The sequence below is a fragment of the Hypanus sabinus genome, chromosome 7 (genome assembly GCF_030144855.1).
Source record: "Hypanus sabinus isolate sHypSab1 chromosome 7, sHypSab1.hap1, whole genome shotgun sequence".
NCBI lineage: Eukaryota > Metazoa > Chordata > Chondrichthyes > Myliobatiformes > Dasyatidae > Hypanus > Hypanus sabinus.
Genome location: NC_082712.1, coordinates 113126031 through 113144420, shown reverse-complemented (window position 1 = coordinate 113144420; position 18390 = coordinate 113126031). Strand labels below are relative to the sequence as shown.

The following is an 18390-nucleotide window of genomic DNA, read 5'->3' as shown; positions in this document are numbered from 1 at the left end:
CCAGTGGCCTCTCACACAACCCAATAAACACCAATGCTCTTTCACACAACCCAATAAACACCAGTGGCCTTTCACACAACCCCAATAAACACCAGTGGCCTTTCACACAACCCCAATAAACACCAGTGGACTTTCACACAACCCCAATAAACACCAGTGGCCTTTCACACAACCCAATAAACACCAGTGGCCTTTCACACAACCCAATAAACACCAGTGGCCTTTCACACAACCCCAATAAACACCAGTGGCCTTTCACACAACCCCAATAAACACCAGTGGTCTTTCACACAACCCCAATAAACACCAGTGGACTTTCACACAACCCCAATAAACACCAGTGGTCTTTCACACAACCCCAATAAACACCAGTGGTCTTTCACACAACCCCAATAAACACCAGTGGTCTTTCACACAACCCCAATAAACACCAGTGGCCTTTCACACAACCCCAATAAACACCAGTGGCCTTTCACTCAACCCAATAAACACTAATGGCCTTTCACACAACCCAATAAACACCAGTGGCCTTTCACACAACCCAATAAACACTAATGGCCTTTCACACAACCCCAATAAACACCAGTGGTCTTTCACACAACCCAATAAACACCAGTGGCCTTTCACACAACCCAATAAACACTAATGGCCTTTCACACAACCCAATAAACACCAGTGGCCTTTCACACAACCCAATAAACACCAATGGCCTTTCACACAACCCAATAAACACCAGTGGTCTTTCACACAACCCAATAAACACCAGTGGTCTTTCACACAACCCAATAAACACCAGTGGTCTTTCACACAACCCAATAAACACCAGTGGCCTTTCACACAACCCCAATAAACACCAGTGCTCTTTCACACAACCCAATAAACACCAGTGGCCTTTCACACAACCCAATAAACACCAGTGGCCTTTCACACAACCCAATAAACACCAGTGGCCTTTCACACAACCCAATAAACACCAGTGGCCTTTCTCACAACCCCAATAAACACCAGTGCTCTTTCACACAACCCCAATAAACACCAGTGGCCTTTCACACAACCCAATAAACACCAGTGGCCTTTCACACAACCCAATAAACACCAGTGGCTCTTTCACACAACCCCAATAAACACCAGTGGCCTTTCACACAACCCCAATAAACACCAGTGGCCTTTCACACAACCCAATAAACACCAGTGGCCTCTCACACAACCCAATAAACACCAGTGGCCTTTCACACAACCCAATAAACACCAGTGGCCTTTCACACAACCCAATAAACACCAGTGCTCTTTCACACAACCCAATAAACACCAGTGCTCTTTCACACAACCCAATAAACACCAGTGGCCTTTCACACAACCCAATAAACACCAGTGGCCTTTCACACAACCCAATAAACACCAGTGGTCTTTCACACAACCCAATAAACACCAGTGCTCTTTCACACAACCCAATAAACACCAGTGGTCTTTCACACAACCCAATAAACACCAGTGGCCTTTCACACAACCCCAATAAACACCAGTGGTCTTTCACACAACCCAATAAACACCAGTGGCCTTTCACACAACCCAATAAACACTAATGGCCTTTCACACAACCCAATAAACACCAGTGGCCTTTCACACAACCCAATAAACACCAATGGCCTTTCACACAACCCAATAAACACCAGTGGTCTTTCACACAACCCAATAAACACCAGTGGTCTTTCACACAACCCAATAAACACCAGTGGTCTTTCACACAACCCAATAAACACCAGTGGCCTTTCACACAACCCCAATAAACACCAGTGCTCTTTCACACAACCCAATAAACACCAGTGGCCTTTCACACAACCCAATAAACACCAGTGGCCTTTCACACAACCCAATAAACACCAGTGGCCTTTCACACAACCCAATAAACACCAGTGGCCTTTCTCACAACCCCAATAAACACCAGTGCTCTTTCACACAACCCCAATAAACACCAGTGGCCTTTCACACAACCCAATAAACACCAGTGGCCTTTCACACAACCCAATAAACACCAGTGGCTCTTTCACACAACCCCAATAAACACCAGTGGCCTTTCACACAACCCCAATAAACACCAGTGGCCTTTCACACAACCCAATAAACACCAGTGGCCTCTCACACAACCCAATAAACACCAGTGGCCTTTCACACAACCCAATAAACACCAGTGGCCTTTCACACAACCCAATAAACACCAGTGCTCTTTCACACAACCCAATAAACACCAGTGCTCTTTCACACAACCCAATAAACACCAGTGGCCTTTCACACAACCCAATAAACACCAGTGGCCTTTCACACAACCCAATAAACACCAGTGGTCTTTCACACAACCCAATAAACACCAGTGCTCTTTCACACAACCCAATAAACACCAGTGGTCTTTCACACAACCCAATAAACACCAGTGGCCTTTCACACAACCCCAATAAACACCAGTGCTCTTTCACACAACCCAATAAACACCAGTGGCCTTTCACACAACCCAATAAACACCAGTGGCCTTTCACACAACCCAATAAACACCAGTGGCCTTTCACACAACCCCAATAAACACCAGTGCTCTTTCACACAACCCCAATAAACACCAGTGGCCTTTCACACAACCCAATAAACACCAGTGGCCTTTCACACAACCCAATAAACACCAGTGGCTCTTTCACACAACCCCAATAAACACCAGTGGCCTTTCACACAACCCCAATAAACACCAGTGGCCTTTCACACAACCCAATAAACACCAGTGGCCTCTCACACAACCCAATAAACACCAGTGGCCTTTCACACAACCCAATAAACACCAGTGGCCTTTCACACAACCCAATAAACACCAGTGCTCTTTCACACAACCCAATAAACACCAGTGCTCTTTCACACAACCCAATAAACACCAGTGGCCTTTCACACAACCCCAATAAACACCAGTGGCCTTTCACACAACCCAATAAACACCAGTGGCCTTTCACACAACCCAATAAACACCAGTGGTCTTTCACACAACCCAATAAACACCAGTGGTCTTTCACACAACCCAATAAACACCAGTGGTCTTTCACACAACCCCAATAAACACCAGTGGCCTTTCACACAGCCCAATAAACACCAGTGGCCTTTCACACAACCCAATAAACACCAGTGGCCTTTCACACAACCCAATAAACACCAGTGGCCTTTCACACAACCCAATAAACACCAGTGGTCTTTCACACAACCCAATAAACACCAGTGCTCTTTCACACAACCCAATAAACACCAGTGGCCTTTCACACAACCCAATAAACACCAGTGGCCTTTCACACAACCCCAATAAACACCAGTGGCCTTTCACACAACCCAATAAACACCAGTGGCCTTTCACACAGCCCAATAAACACCAGTGGCCTTTCACACAACCCAATAAACACCAGTGGCCTTTCACACAACCCAATAAACACCAGTGGCCTTTCACACAACCCAATAAACACCAGTGGTCTTTCACACAACCCAATAAACACCAGTGCTCTTTCACACAACCCCAATAAACACCAGTGCTCTTTCACACAACCCCAATAAACACCAGTGGCCTTTCACACAACCCAATAAACACCAGTGGCCTTTCACACAACCCCAATAAACACCAGTGGCCTTTCACACAACCCAATAAACACCAGTGGCCTTTCACACAACCCCAATAAACACCAGTGGCCTTTCACACAACCCAATAAACACCAGTGGCTCTTTCACACAACCCCAATAAACACCAGTGGCCTTTCACACAACCCAATAAACACCAGTGGCCTCTCACACAACCCAATAAACACCAGTGGCCTCTCACACAACCCCAATAAACACCAGTGGCCTTTCACACAACCCAATAAACACCAGTGGCCTTTCACACAACCCAATAAACACCAGTGGCCTTTCACACAACCCAATAAACACCAGTGGCCTTTCACACAACCCCAATAAACGCCAGTGGCCTTTCACACAACCCAATAAACACCAGTGGTCTTTCACACAACCCCAATAATCACCAGTGGTCTTTCACACAACCCAATGAACACCGGTGGTCTTTCACACTACCCAATAAACACCAGTGGCCTTTCACACAACCCAATAAACACCAGTGGCCTTTCACACAACCCAATAAACACCAGTGGCCTTTCACACAACCCAATAAACACCAGTGGCCTTTCACACAACCCAATAGACACCAGTGGCCTTTCACACAACCCAATAAACACCAGTGGTCTTTCACACAACCCCAATAAACACCAGTGGTCTTTCACACAACCCAATAAACACCGGTGGTCTTTCACACTACCCAATAAACACCAGTGGCCTTTCACACAACCCAATAAACACCAGTGGCCTTTCACACAACCCCAATAAACACCAGTGGTCTTTTCAGATGGTTTATTTTACAATGAACACTTTATTTATCAAATTATTTAAAACACTATTGATCAGTTAGACAATCTCAATAATGGACTGCAACAGTAGTCCATTTGTCTAAAACAAACTATAGGAATGTCATGCACTGTGTTAGTCTACATCAGGAGCCCATTTTGTAATCCATAATGTTCCATTATGTAACTTAATTTAGAATTATTGTTCAATAACACAAATGCAATTGACATAACCAGTGCATCACAGGAAGCCTGTAAACACTAACTACTTTTTTTTGAGGTACAGCATGGAGGAAGCTTTCCAGTCCTTTGAGCTGAACTGCCCGGCACCCTGATTTAGCCCTAACCTAATTGTGGGACAATTTACAATGACCAGTAAACCTACCCAGTATGTCTTTGGACTGTGGTAGGAAACTGAGGGACCCAGAGAAAACACCCAGTACTGAGACCCTTCCAGAGGACACCAGGACTGAACGCCAAACTCCGACACCCCAAGCAGTAGTAGCGTCACAGTAACTGCTACACTACTGTGGCTCACTTTACTTGGTAAACATTAAATACCATTACAGGGTCTGCTAAGCACCAGGCACTATTCCTGAAGTCATGATAAACGTAGTAACAGGAACCATATCAAAATCGAAACGTGGTGACAACCAGTATCAAAAGTCATCTCAAGCAATGTAGACCCTAATAGACAAAACAGATAAATGAGCTCTTCCAGACTGGAGCTTACAGAGGGTTAGCTGAGAGTTCAATGCTGAGTAGGCTGAATGTGTGTATCGGCGGGACACAGGCACCTGGATTTCCTCATTAAAAGCCCATTGATCTGAGCTGTGTGGAAATTCAATGGACGACTGGTGTAACCGCCTATCAGAAAGATCATCAGAAATGGGGAGTTGGTCATCTCACCAAACAGCAGCAGGATGTGAAACCAGAGAGTGCCAGCAGGGATTTGGGAGTCCGATACCAACTCTCCTTTTGTGTGGAGGGACCGGGAAATGTAGAGTGTCCTGAAAACTCTGGGAATTCGGTCTGGGTGACAAAAATTGTTTACTGCATATCTTTTCTTTTTCAGATCAGCCAAGTCCTGGGTAATGAAATGAAATTTGCTATGCGAGAGCCTCTGGGACTCAGGTATGATGTTCAATATTCAGATGCAACGTCAGAGTCAGGATCAGGTTTATCATCACTGGCTTAGATGATGTGAGATTTGTTGTTTTGCAACAGGAATAAAGTCCAAAGATATAAAATGACTATCAGTTACAGATATAAATAGTGTAACAAAATAAAGGAATTTGAGGTATGTTCAGAGTTCATGGATTATTCAAAAATCTGATGGCAAAGGGGAAGAATCATTGAGTGTAGGTTCCTGCTTGGTAGAAATGGGAAGCCCCAGATGTGACAGTGCTTACTGATGGGTGCCCTCGGTAGTGAGGAGGGTTGTGCGTGTGACAGAGCTGGCTGAGTCTCCAGCCTCCTGTGCTCCTGTGCATTGGAGCCTCTCCACTAGGCAGTGATGTAACAGTCAGAATACTCTCCATGATACATTAGTAACTTGTCTTTGGTGACATACCGTCCCTTCTCAAACTTCAAACGGATTTAGTGTTACCATTCTGTAAGCGTTGGAAGAACAGTGGGATTTGTTTCTCTCTCCTGCACTGGGGCTGTTCATACTGAATCGAGAGGGAGCTGCCCTCCGCCCCATGGGTTACGTTCCCATTCACGTTTTTCCACCTTACCACGGATCGGCACTTCCTAACCCTATTTGCTTCCTGCCCAAGCCTCAAGACACTGCCTGCCAGTAACCTCTGGATGGAAGTAATGGTGAAGGGGCTATTCCTCCCACTACACCAGCCTGCAGTGAGATGCTGTCAGTCCCACCAGCTCTTGGCTTAAACTTCTACAAGCTCAGACAATCTACCTGGTTATGATCTTGCACCTTGTGGCCTGCCCGTACTGCAGCTTCTCTGTCGCTGTTACAGTCTACTCTGCATGTGTAATGATCTGATCTGCATGAACAGTATCCAAGACGACTTTTTCACTGCACAACAATAAATCAGTTACAATTCCAAAATGATGTGAGGCATTCGAGCCAAATCTGGCCATGCATTTGGAACTCGAAGCAAAACACTTTGAAACTAGCCTAGAAACTTGATTTCAAAATAAAAAGTCCTGAAACTGGCTGAGATGACAATTGGAACAATGATTTGGTGCGACAAACAGGAGAAAATCTGCCAATGCTGGCAATGCCAGCAACACACACAAAATGCTGGAGGAACTCAGCAGGCCAGGCAGCATCTGTGGAAAAGAGCACAGTCGATGTTTCGGGCCGAGACCTGAGGCCAAACCCAGATGTCTGTGTACCAGATTGATCTCCTTTTGAAGAGTTTGGAGGTTTGCTAGACCTGGTATAACAGTTCCTCTTATCAGGCGAGGTTGGGCAGCCTCACTTTTTACCTGCTATGTTTCATGATTGGATCATCAGGTTAATATTGCCCAGAAGCAGACCCTTCCGTGCTGATCAGCAACCACCCGTCTATATCTCATCCACAGTCGTCAGTGACTTGGGATTCAGCTGTTCATCCAGCTGCTTCTTAAATGTGAGATCACCTCATCCCACCATCCTCTGAGGTAGGAGTGAGAGACCAGAAGAATACAGGATTCAGAAGGTTTCTTTCCAAAGCAGATGTTCTTCACACGGAGGGCAGTGTACATGTGGAATGAGCTGCCAGAGGAAGTGATAGACATGGTACAGGTACAATATTTAAAAGACATTTGGACAGGTAGATGGGCAGGAAAGATTTGGGAGGGGGGAGGGAATAGAGTAGATGCAGAGAAATGGGACTACCTCGGGGATGGATGAGATGAGCTGAAGGGCTTACTCAATAACTCTGTGACTCTGTGAATCTAAATGCAGCACAGTAACACGAGGTGCTCTCTGTCCCACTGATACTCTTCTGTGCTCGGGTTAGGGACTGAGCCATGATTCACAGCAGCTTGGTAGAAGTGGTGGCTCTGCAAGCCATGGGTCACTGGGAGAATACCTGTAACCATGTAACAATTACAGCACGGAAACAGGCCATCTCGGCCCTTCTAATCCGTGCTGAACATTTATTCTCACCTAGTCCCACCAACCCGCACTCAGCCCATAACCCTCCATTCCTTTCCTGTCCATATACCTGTCCAATTTTTTTATATCTGGCAAAGAACATCCCTAGCATTAGACATAGAGCAGGGCTGGGCCATTCAGTCCATTGCATCTGCTGTACAATTACATCATTCGAACCATCTAGTGTGATGGAAAAACAAGAGAAAATCTGCAGATGCCGAGAAATGCTGCAGGAACTCAGCAGGTCAGTCAGCATCTATGGAAAAGAGCACAGTCAATGTTTTGGACCGAGACCCTTCATCAGGACTGGAGAAAAAAAGATGAGGAGTCAGAGTTAGAAAGTGGTGTGGGGAGGGGAGGAAGAAACACGAGGTGGCAGGTGAAACCGGGAGGGTGAGGGGTGAAGTAAAGAGCTGGGAAGTTGATTGGTGAAAGAGATACAGGGCTGGAGAAGGGGGAATCTGACAGAAAAGGACAGAAGGCCTTGGAAAAAGAAAGGGGGGGGGAGCTCCAGAAGGAGGTGATCGGCAAGGTGAGAGAGGGAAATGGGAATGGGGAAGAGGAAGGCATTACCGGGAGTTCGTGCCACAAGGCTGGGGGCTATCCAGATGGAATATAATGAGTTTTTCCTCCAACCTGAGTGTGGTTGTGGGGGGGGTGGAGGTGTGAGTAAGCATTATGGAAGTTCAAGAAATCGATGTTCATGCCATCCAGAGAGAAGGGATCTCCCACCCGGTGGCCACCCATTCCCATTCCGACATGTCACTCCATGGTCTGCCCTACTGTCACGATGAGTTCACACTCGGGTCGGAAAAGCAACACCTTGTGTTCCATCTGAGCAGCTTCCGGCCGGCCTGATGCCATGAACATCGATTTCTCAATCTTCCAGTAATGCCCCCCGCCCTCCTTCCCCATTACTATTTCCCCTTCTCACCTTATCACCTCCCTCTGCGGCTCCTCCCCTTTTCTTACTTCCATAGCCTTCTGTCCTCTGCTATCATATTCCCCCTTCTCTAACCCTGTATCTCTTTCGCTAATCAAATTCCCGGTTCTTTGCTTCACACCCACCCAACTTCCCGGTTCTTCCTCCCATCCCAGTACCTTCTTACTCTGACTCCTCATTTTTTTCCCAGTCCCGATGAAGGGTTTCAGTCCAAAACATCAACTGTGACCTTCACCACAGATGGCCGCTTGGCCTGCTGGGTTCCTCCAGCATTGTATGCGTGTGCGAAGCTTGGCATGATTTCCCGTTGGCAAGATATCATAATGCAAAGTTTTCTGCGATTACTGTCATAAAGAAGGTTTTCACATAATCCAATGTCCAGATATTGATCCTTTGAAATAAATTGTGAACCGTGTGACAAATCAGTTGGAAAGTTTGAGCTTGGGCCGGAGAATGATGTGTACTCTGCTGCCCCCTGCGGGTACTGGCTGGTACCTGCTGCTCGGTGGCAGCCCAGCTCTCAGCTCGAGATGAGTCACATAGTGGAGTTCATTCCTCCACTGGAGGGACCAGTCACCATAATCACTCCAAAGCACACGGAAGACAAATGTGTGTGTTTTTGTTTGTGTTTTCCAAAATGTACTTGTGTGTATTTTTGTTTATTAATGTATGTGTATACATTTGAGTGTATATGTATCTAATTTATTTATGAATGTGCTTCTGTGCCTCTAAATTTCTTTATGAGTGTAATTGTTTGTGTGTGTCAGTTTTAGGGGTGTGTGTGTGGGGGGGATGTGTCTGAGTGTGTGTGTGAGGAGGGGTGACTGAGTGTGTGTGGGGGGGGGGTGTCTGAGTGTGTGTGTGGGGGGTGTGTGAATGTGTGTGGGGGTGTCTGTGTGTGTGGGGGGGGTGTCTGAGTTTGTGTGTGTATGTGTGGGGGGTGTCTGAGTGTGTGTGGGGGGTTGTGTGTGGGTGTGTGTGTTTGGGCGGGTCGTGTGTGGGTGTGTGTGTGTTTGGGAAGGGTTGTATGAGGGTGTCTGTGTGGGGGAGTGTCTGAATGTGTGTGTGGGGTTGTGTGCTGTGTGTGTGTGGGAGGTTGTGTGTGGGTGTGTGTGTTTGGGGGGTTGTGTGTGGGTGTGTGTGTGGAGAGTGTGTGTAGGGAGGGGTGTGGGATGTGTGTGTGGTGTGTGGGCGTGTGTGTGTGTGGGGGTGTGTATGTGTGTGTGTGGGGGTGTGTATGTGTGTGTGGGGGGGGTGGGTGTGTGCATGTGGGGGTGGTGTGTGTGCGGGTGTGTGTGTTTGGGGGGGTTGTGTGTGCAGGTGTGTGTGTAGGTGTTTGTGTGTGGAGGGGTGGAGTGTGTGTGGGGGGTCTGTGTGGGGTGTGTATGTGTGTGTGTGTGTGGATGTGTGTGTATGTGTGTGTGTGGGGGGGGTGGTGTGTGTGGGGGGGTGGTGTGTGTGGGGTGTGTGTGTGGGTGTGGGGGTAGTGTGTTCATTGGGGGTGTGTGTGGGTGTGTGGGGTGTGTATGTGTGTGTGTGTGTGGGGAGGGGTGAGTGTGGAGGGTGTGTGGGTGTGTGTGTTTGGGGGGGTTGTGTGTGGGTGTGTGTGTGTGGGGAGGGGTGTGTGGGGTGTGTGTGGTGTGTGGGTGGGTGTGTGTGTGTGTGGGGGGGGTGGTGTGTGTGGGGTGTGTGTGTGGGTGTGTGGGGGGTGTGTGGGGGGGTGTGTGTGTGGGGGTGGTGTGTGGGTGTGTGGGTGCATGGGGGTAGTGTGTTCATTGGGTGGGTGTGTGGGGTGAGTATGTGTGTGTGTGTCGGGAGGGGTGTGTGTGGAGGGTGTGTGGGTGTGAGTGGGGGGGTTGTGTGTGGGTGTGTGTGTGTGGGGAGGGGTGTGTGGGGTACGTGTGGTGTGTGGGGGGTGTGTGTGTGGGTTGGTGTGTGTGGGGGTGGTGTGTGTGCATGGGGTGTATGTGTGGGGGGGTCTGTGTGTGTGGGGGTGGTGTGTGTGTGTGGGGGGGGTCTGTGTGTGTGAGTGTGTTGGGGGTGTGTGTGTGGAGGGGTGGTGTGTGTGTGGGTGTGTGGGGGTTGTGTGTGTGGGTGTGTGTGTGTGTCGGGAGGGGTGTGTGTGGAGGGTGTGTGGGTGTGAGTGTTTGGGGGGGTTGTGTGTGGGTGTGTGTGTGTGGGGAGGGGTGTGTGTGGAGGGTGTGTGGGTGTGTGTGTTTGGGGGGGTTGTGTGTGGGTGTGTGTGTGGGGAGGGGTGTGTGGGGTGTGTGTGGTGTGTGGGTGTGTGTGTGTGTGTGTGTGTGTGTGTGTGTGTGTGTGTGTGTGTGGGGGGGTGTGTGTGGGGTGTGTGTGTGGGTGTGTGGGGGGGTGTGTGTGTGGGGGTGGTGTGTGGGTGTGTGGGGGGTGTGTGGGGGGGTGTGTGTGTGGGGGTGGTGTGTGGGTGTGTGGGTGCATGGGGGTAGTGTGTTCATTGGGGGGGTGTGTGGGTGTGTGGGGTGAATATGTGTGTGTGTGTCGGGAGGGGTGTGTGTGGAGGGTGTGTGGGTGTGAGTGGGGGGGTTGTGTGTGGGTGTGTGTGTGTGGGGAGGGGTGTGTGGGGTATGTGTGGTGTGTGGGGGTGTGTGTGTGGGTAGGTGTGTGTGGGGGTGGTGTGTGTGCATGGGGTGTTTGTGTGGGGGGGTCTGTGTGTGTGGGGTGTGTGTGTGGTATGTGTGTGTGGGGGTGGTGTGTGTGTGTGGGGGGGGTCTGTGTGTGTGAGTGTGTTGGGGGTGTGTGTGTGGAGGGGTGGTGTGTGTGTGGGTGTGTGGGGGTTGTGTGTGTGGGTGTGTGTGTGTGTGTCGGGAGGGGTGTGTGTGGAGGGTGTGTGGGTGTGAGTGTTTGGGGGGGTTGTGTGTGGGTGTGTGTGTGTGGGGAGGGGTGTGTGGGGTATGTGTGGTGTGTGGGTGTGTGTGTGTGTGGGGGGGTGTGTGGGTGTGTGTGTGTGTGCGGTGGTGGTGTGTGTGGGGGGGTGGTGTGTGGGTGTGTGTGGGGGTGTGTGGGTGTGTTGGGGTGTGTGGGTGTGTGGGGGTAGTGTGTTCGTTGGGGGTGTGTGTGTGGGGGGGTGGTGTGTGTGTGGGGTGATTGTGTGGGGGGTGGGTGTGTGGGGTGTGTGTGAGTTCGTTGGGGGTGTGTGTGGGTGTGTGGGGATGTGTGGGGTGTGTGTGTGTGTGTGTGTGTGTGTGTGTGTGTGTGGGAAGGGGTGTGTGTGGAGGGTGTGTGTGTGTGTGTGTGTGTGGGGAGGGGTGTGTGTGGGGGGGTGGTGTGTGTGTGGGCTGTGTGTGGGGGGGGGGGTCCGTGTGTGTGGGTGTGTGTGTGTGTGTGTGTGTGGGGTGGTTGTGTGGGGAGGGGTGTGTGTGGAGGGTGTTTGTGTGTGGGGAGTGTGTGTGGAGTGGTTGTGTGGGGTGTGTGTGTGGGGAGGGGTGTGTGTGGAGGGTGTTTGTGTGTGGGGAGTGTGTGTGGAGTGGTTGTGTGGGGGGTGTGTGTGTGGGGAGGGGTGGGTGTGTGGGGTGTGTGTGGGGGGTGGTGTGTGTGTGGGGTGGGTGTGTGGGCTGTGTGTTTGGGGAGGGGTGTGTGTGGGTGTGTGTGTGTGTGTGGGGTGGGTGTGTGGGTGTGCGTGTGTGGGGTGTGTGTGTTTGGGGGGGTTGTGTGTGGGTGTGTGGGGGTTGTGTGTGTGTGTGTGTGTGTGTGGGGGGGTGTGTGTGGGGGGGTTGTGTGTGTGTGGGTGTGTGGGAGTTGTGTGTGTGGGTGTGTGGGGTGTGTGTGTGGGTATGTGTGTGTGGAGGTGGTGTGTGTGCGTGGGGTGTGTGTGTGTGGGGTCTGTGTGTGGGGTGTGTGTGTGGGTATGTGGGGGTTGTGTGTGTGTGGGGGGGTCTGTGTGTGTGGGTGTGCGTGTGTGGGGTGTGTGTGTGGGGGTGGTGTGTGTGCGTGGGGTGTGTGTGTGGGGGGGTCTGTGTGTGGGGTGTGTGTGTGGGTATGTGGGGGTTGAGTTTGTGTGTGGGGGGGTCTGTGTGTGTGGGGTGTGTGTGGGTGTGTGTGTGTGTGGGGGGGTGGTGTGTGGGTGTGTGGGGTGTGTGTGTGGGTATGTGTGTGTGGAGGTGGTGTGTGTGCGTGGGGTGTGTGTGTGTGGGGTCTGTGTGTGGGGTGTGTGTGTGGGTATGTGGGGGTTGTGTGTGTGGGGGGGGGTCTGTGTGTGTGGGTGTGTGTGTGTGGGGTGTGTGTGTGGGGGTGGTGTGTGTGCGTGGGGTGTGTGTGTGGGGGGGTCTGTGTGTGGGGTGTGTGTGTGGGTATGTGGGGGTTGAGTTTGTGTGTGGGGGGGTCTGTGTGTGTGGGGTGTGTGTGGGTGTGTGTGTGTGGGGGGGTGGTGTGTGGGGTAGTGTGGTGGGGGTAGTGTGTTCATTGGATGTGCGTGTGGGTGTGTGTGTGTGTGTGTGGGGGGGTGGTGTGTGTGTGGGTGTGCGTGTGTGGGTGTGCGTGTGTGGGGTGTGGGTGTTTGGGGGGTTGTGTGTGGGTGTGTATGGGGAGGGGTGTGTGGGTGTGTGGGGGTTGTGTGTGTGGGTGTGTGTGTGTGTGGGGGGTGTGTGGGAGGGTGTTGGTATGTGTGTGGGGGTTGGTGTGTGTGTGTGGGGTTTGTGTGGGGGGGGGTCTGTGTGTGGGTGTGTCTGTGTGTGTGGGGGGGTTGTGTGTGTGGGTGTGTGGGGGTTGTGTGTGTGTGTGTGGGTGTGTGGGGTGTGTGTGGGGGTATGTGTGTGTGGGGGTGTTGTGTGTGCGTGGGGTGTGTGTGTGGGGGGTCTGTGTGTGGGGTGTGTGTGTGTGGGTATGTGGGGGTTGTGTTTGTGTGTGGGGGTGTCTGTGTGTGTGGGGTGTGTGTGTGGGTGTGTGTGTGGGGGGGTGGTGTGTGGGGGAGTGTGGGTGTGTGGGGTAGTGTGGTGGGGGTAGTGTGTTCATTGGATGTGCGTGTGGGTGTGTGTGTGTGTGTTCGTTGGTGGTGTGTGTGGGGGTGTGTGTGGGGGGTGGGGTGTGTGTGGGGTGTGTGTGTAGTGTGTGTGTGTGGGGGGTGGGTGTGTGGGGTGTGTGTGTGTTTGGGGAGGGTTGGTGTGTGGGTGTGTGGGGGTAGTGTGTTCGTTGGGGGTGTGTGTGGGTGTGTGGGGTGCATGTTTGTGTGTGTGTGGGAAGGGGTGTGTGTGGAGGGTGTGTGTGTGTGTGTGTGGGGAGGTGTGTGTGTGGGTTTGTGTGTGGGTGTATGGGGTGTGTGTCTGGGGTGTGTGTGGGGAGGGGTGTATGTGGAGTGTGTGTGTGTGCGGTGGGTGTGTGAGTGTGTGGGTGCGTGGGTGTGTCTGTGTGTGTGGGTGTGTGTGTGTGGGTGGGTGGTGTGTGTGTGTGATGGGTGTGTGGAGAGGGGTGGGTGTGTGGTGTGTGGGGGTGTGTGTGTGGGGGGGGTGGTGTGTGTGTGGGATGGGTGTGCGGGGGGGTCTGTGTGTGTGGGGGGTGGTGTGTGGGAGTGTGTGGGTGTGTGGAGGTAGTGTGTTCATTGGGGGTGTGTGTGTGTGTGTGTGTGTGTGTGTGGGGATGTGTGGGTGTGTGGGGTGTGTGTGTGTGTGTGTGTGTGGGAAGGGGTGTGTGTGGAGGCTGTGTGTGTGTGTGTGTGTGTGGGTGTATGGGGTGTGTGTGTGGGTTGTGTGTGGGGAGGGGAGTATGTGGAGGGTGTGTGTGTGTGAGGGGGTGGTGTGTGGTGGTGTGTGGGTGTGTGGAGGTAGTGTGTTCATTAGGGGTGTGTGTGGTGGTGTGTGTGCAGGGGGTGGTGTGTGTGTGTTTGTGGGAGGGGGGTGGGTGTGTGGGGTGTGTGTGTCTGTGTGGGGAGGGTTGATGTGTGGGTGTGTGGGGGTAGTGTGTTCGTTGGGTGTGTGTGTGGGGATGTGTGGGCGTGTGGGGTGTATGTGTGTGTGTGGGAAGGGGTGTGTGTGGAGGCTGTGTGTGTGTGTGTGTGTGTGTGTGTGTGGGGAGGGGTGTGTGTGTGGGTGTATGGGGTGTGTGTGTGGGGTGTGTGTGGGGAGGGGTGTGTGTGGGGTGTGTGTGGGGAGGGGTGTATGTGGAGGGTGTGCGTGTGTGGGGAGGGGTGTGTGTGTGGGGTGGGTGTGTGTGTGTGGGTGTGTGTGTGTGGGGGTGGTGGTGTGTGTGGAGTGGGTGTGTACGTGGGGGGTCTGTGTGTGTGGGTGTGTGTGTGTGTGGGGGGGTGGTGTGTGTGTGGGGTGGGTGTGTGGTGTGTGGGGGTGTACGTGTGTGGGGGAGTGGTGTGTGTGGGGTGTGTGTGGGTGTGTGGGGGTTGTGTGTGTGGGTGTGTGGGGGTTGTTTGTGTGGGTGTGTGTGTGTGGGGTGGGTGGTGTGTTTGTGTGCAGTGGGTGTGTGGGGAGGGGTGTGTGTGTGGTGTGTGTGTGTGTGTGTGTGTTGGGGGGTGGTGTGTGTGTGGGGTGTGTGTGGGTGTGTGGGTGTGTGTGTGTGGGGGTGGTGGTGTGTGTGGAGTGGGTGTGTACGTGGGGGGTCTGTGTGTGTGGGTGTGTGTGTGTGTGGGGGGGTGGTGTGTGTGTGGGGTGGGTGTGTGGTGTGTGGGGGTGTACGTGTGTGGGGGAGTGGTGTGTGTGGGGTGTGTGTGGGTGTGTGGGGGTTGTGTGTGTGGGTGTGTGGGGGTTGTTTGTGTGGGTGTGTGTGTGTGGGGTGGGTGGTGTGTTTGTGTGCAGTGGGTGTGTGGGGAGGGGTGTGTGTGTGGTGTGTGTGTGTGTGTGTGTGTTGGGGGGTGGTGTGTGTGTGGGGTGTGTGTGGGTGTGTGGGGGTTGTGTGTGGGGGTGTGTGTGTGGGGTGGTGGTGTGTGTGTAGGGTGTGTGTGTGGGGGGTGTGTGTAGAGTGCGTGTGTGTGTGTGGGGGGGGTGGGTGTGTGGGGTGTGAGTGTGGGGGGGTGGTGTGTGTGGGGGGTGTGTGTGTGGGTGTGTGGAGGTTGTGTGTGGGGGGGGTTCTGTGTGTGTGGGTGTGTGTGTGTTGGGGTGCTGGTGTGTGAGTGTGTGTGTGTGGGATGGTGTGTGGGTGTGTGGGGGTAGTGTGTTTGTTGGGGGTGTGTGTGGGGGTGTGTGGAGGGGTGGTGTGTGTGTGTGGGGAGGGTTGGTGTGTGGGTGTGTGGGGATGTGTGGGTGTGTGGGGATGTGTGGGTGTGTGGGGTGTGTGTGTGTGTTGGGGAAGGGGTGTGTGTGGAGGGTGTGTGTGTGTGTGTGTGTGTGTGTGGGGGGGTGGGTGTGGAGGGTGTGTGTGTGTGTGTGGGGGGGTGGGTGTGTGGTGTGTGTGTGTGTGTGTGTGTGGGGAGGGTTGGTGTGTGGGGATGTGTGGGTGTGTGGGGATGTGTGGGTGTGTGGGGTGTGTGTGTGTTGGGGAAGGGGTGTGTGTGTGTGGGGGGAGGGGTGTGTGTGTGTGGGGTGGGTCTGTGGGTGTATGGGGTGTGTGTGGGGGGTGTGTGTGGGGAGGGGTGTATGTGGAGGGAGTGTGTGTGTGGGGAGGGGTGTGTGTGTGTGTGTGGGGGTATGGGGTGTGTGTGGGGGGTGTGTGTGGGGAGGGGTGTATGTGTGTGGGGTGTGTGTGTGGGGGGTGGTGTGTGTGTGGGGTCTGTGTGGGGTGTGTGAGTGTGTGAGTGGAGGGTGTGTGTGTGGGGGGGAGGGGTGTGTGTGTGTGGGGTGGGTGTGTGTGTGTGGGGAGGGGTGTGTGTGTGTGGTGTGTGTGTGTGGGGGTATGGGGTGTGTGTGGGGAGGGGTGTATGTGTGTGGGGTGTGTGTGGGGGGTATGTGTGGGGAGGGGTGTATGTGTGTGGGGTGTGTGTGTGGGGGGCGGTGTGTGTGTGGGGTCTGTGTGGGGTGTGAGTGAGTGTGTGAGTGGAGGGTGTGTGTGTGGGGGGAGGGGTGTGTGTGTGTGGGGTGGGTGTGTGTGTGTGGGGAGGGGTGTGTGTGTGTGGGGGGTGGTGAGTGTGTGGGGTGGGTGTGTGGGGGGTGTGTGTGAGTGTGTGTGTGTGGGAGGGGTGGTGTGTGTGTGAGTGTGTGTGTGTGTGTGGGGTGAGTGTGTGTGAGTGTGTGTGTGTGTGGGGTGGGTGTGTGTGAGTGTGTGTGTGTGGGGGCGGTGTGTGGGGGATGTGTGTGAGTGTGTGTGCGTGGGAGGGGATGTCACAATGCATGCACTAATCAGTCTGTTTAACTCCATTTAGGTTGTGGCAGGCAGTGTCAGCCATCATGTTCAGTGTTGTGGCCATCATGGTGAGTACCGGTGACTGCGTCCCCACTGTTCTATTCACATGCCGAGGAGTGGCTAGCTAAGGATCCGTCCGACAGGGACAGGACGTTACTGTGAATGCAGTCTCACATGGCAGTGTGGGCGGGGAAGCTGATTCCATTCTGTCGATTTCCTCTGCCAGTACAGAGAGGTTTCGGGCAGTCAGCTTATTGCCAAATATATCCTGAGCCTCATGAGCCAAAAACTGCATCTGTGTGGCCGGACCTGCTGAGTTCCTCCAGCATTCTGATTGTTGGGAAATATTCCACATCATGAAGACTTCCTCAGCTCAAACGTTCACATTTGGCACAAATCCCGGTGTATACCACCCAGTGCAGGAAATCCCAGAATATAGCATCCTAGTGCAGGAAATCCCAGCAGAAACCACTCCCAGTACAGGAAATCCCAGTAGAAACCACTCCCAGTGCAGTAAATACTGATATATACCACCCAATGTTGAAAATGCCAGAATATACCACTCCCAGTACAGGAAATCACAGCTTACACTGCTCCCAAGGTGGAAATTCCTTTTATTTCCCACTCCCAGTGCAGGAAACGCCAGTATACGCCTCTCCCAGAGTGGGAAATCGCAGTATATACCATTCCCAGTGCGGGAAATTCCAGTATATACCTACCCCAGTGCAGGGACTCCCAGCAGAAACCACTCCCAGTGTGGAAAATTCTGGTAGAAACGACACTCAGTATGGGAAACCCCAGTATATACCATTCCCAGTGCAGGAAATCCTGGTAGAAACCACTCCAGTGTGGAAAATCTTAGTATATATCACTCCCAGTGTATAAATTCCTGGTATATACCACTCCCAGTACAGGAAATCCCAGTATATACCGTTCCCAGTGCAGGAAATTCCAGTATATACAATTCCCAGTGCAGGAAATCCAGGTAAATACCACTCCCAGTGCAGGAAATCCCAGAATATAGCATCCCAGTGCAGGAAATCTCAGCAGAAACCACTCTCAGTGCAGGAAATCCTAGTAGAAACTACTCCCAGTGTGGGAAATCTTAGTATATACCACTCCCAGTGTGGAAATTCCTGGTATGTACCACTCCCAGTACAGGAAATCCAAGCTTACACCACTCCCAGTGTGGAAATTCCTGGTATATACCACCCCCCAAGAAGGAAATCCCAGTAGAAACCACTCCCAGTGCAGTAAATACTGGCATATACCACCCAGTGCAGGAAAACTCAGTATATACCACTCCCTGTGTGAAAAATGCCAGAATATACCACTCCCAGTAGAAACCACTCCCAGTGTGCTAAATACTGGTATATATCACCCAGTGCAGGAAAACTCGTATATACCACTCCCAGTGTGAAAAATGCCAGAATATACCACTTCCAGTGAAGGAAATCCCAGTAGAAACCACTCCCAGTGTGGTAAATACTGGTATATATCACCCAGTGCAGGAAAACTTAGAATATACCACTCCCAGTGCGGAAAATGCCAGAATATACCACTCCCAGTGCAGGAAACGCCAGAACACACCACTCCCAGAGTGGGAAATCCCAGTATATACCATTCCCAGTGCAGGAAATCCCAGTATATACCCATCCCAGTGTGGGAAATCCCAGCAG

General features: G+C 52.3%; 1 protein-coding gene across 1 annotated transcript in view; it reads left to right on the top strand.

Annotated features, from left to right (window-relative positions):
* The first annotated feature begins 5463 nt into the window (after positions 1-5463).
* tp53i11b (tumor protein p53 inducible protein 11b) overlaps positions 5464-18390 on the top strand; it is a 131455-nt gene continuing 118528 nt past the window's right edge. The window contains exons 1-2 of the mRNA XM_059975423.1: positions 5464-5543; positions 16731-16779. Of these exons, the coding sequence (XP_059831406.1) occupies positions 5509-5543; positions 16731-16779 (84 nt within the window). The 5' untranslated portion in view covers positions 5464-5508. The remainder of the gene's footprint in view (positions 5544-16730; positions 16780-18390) is intronic.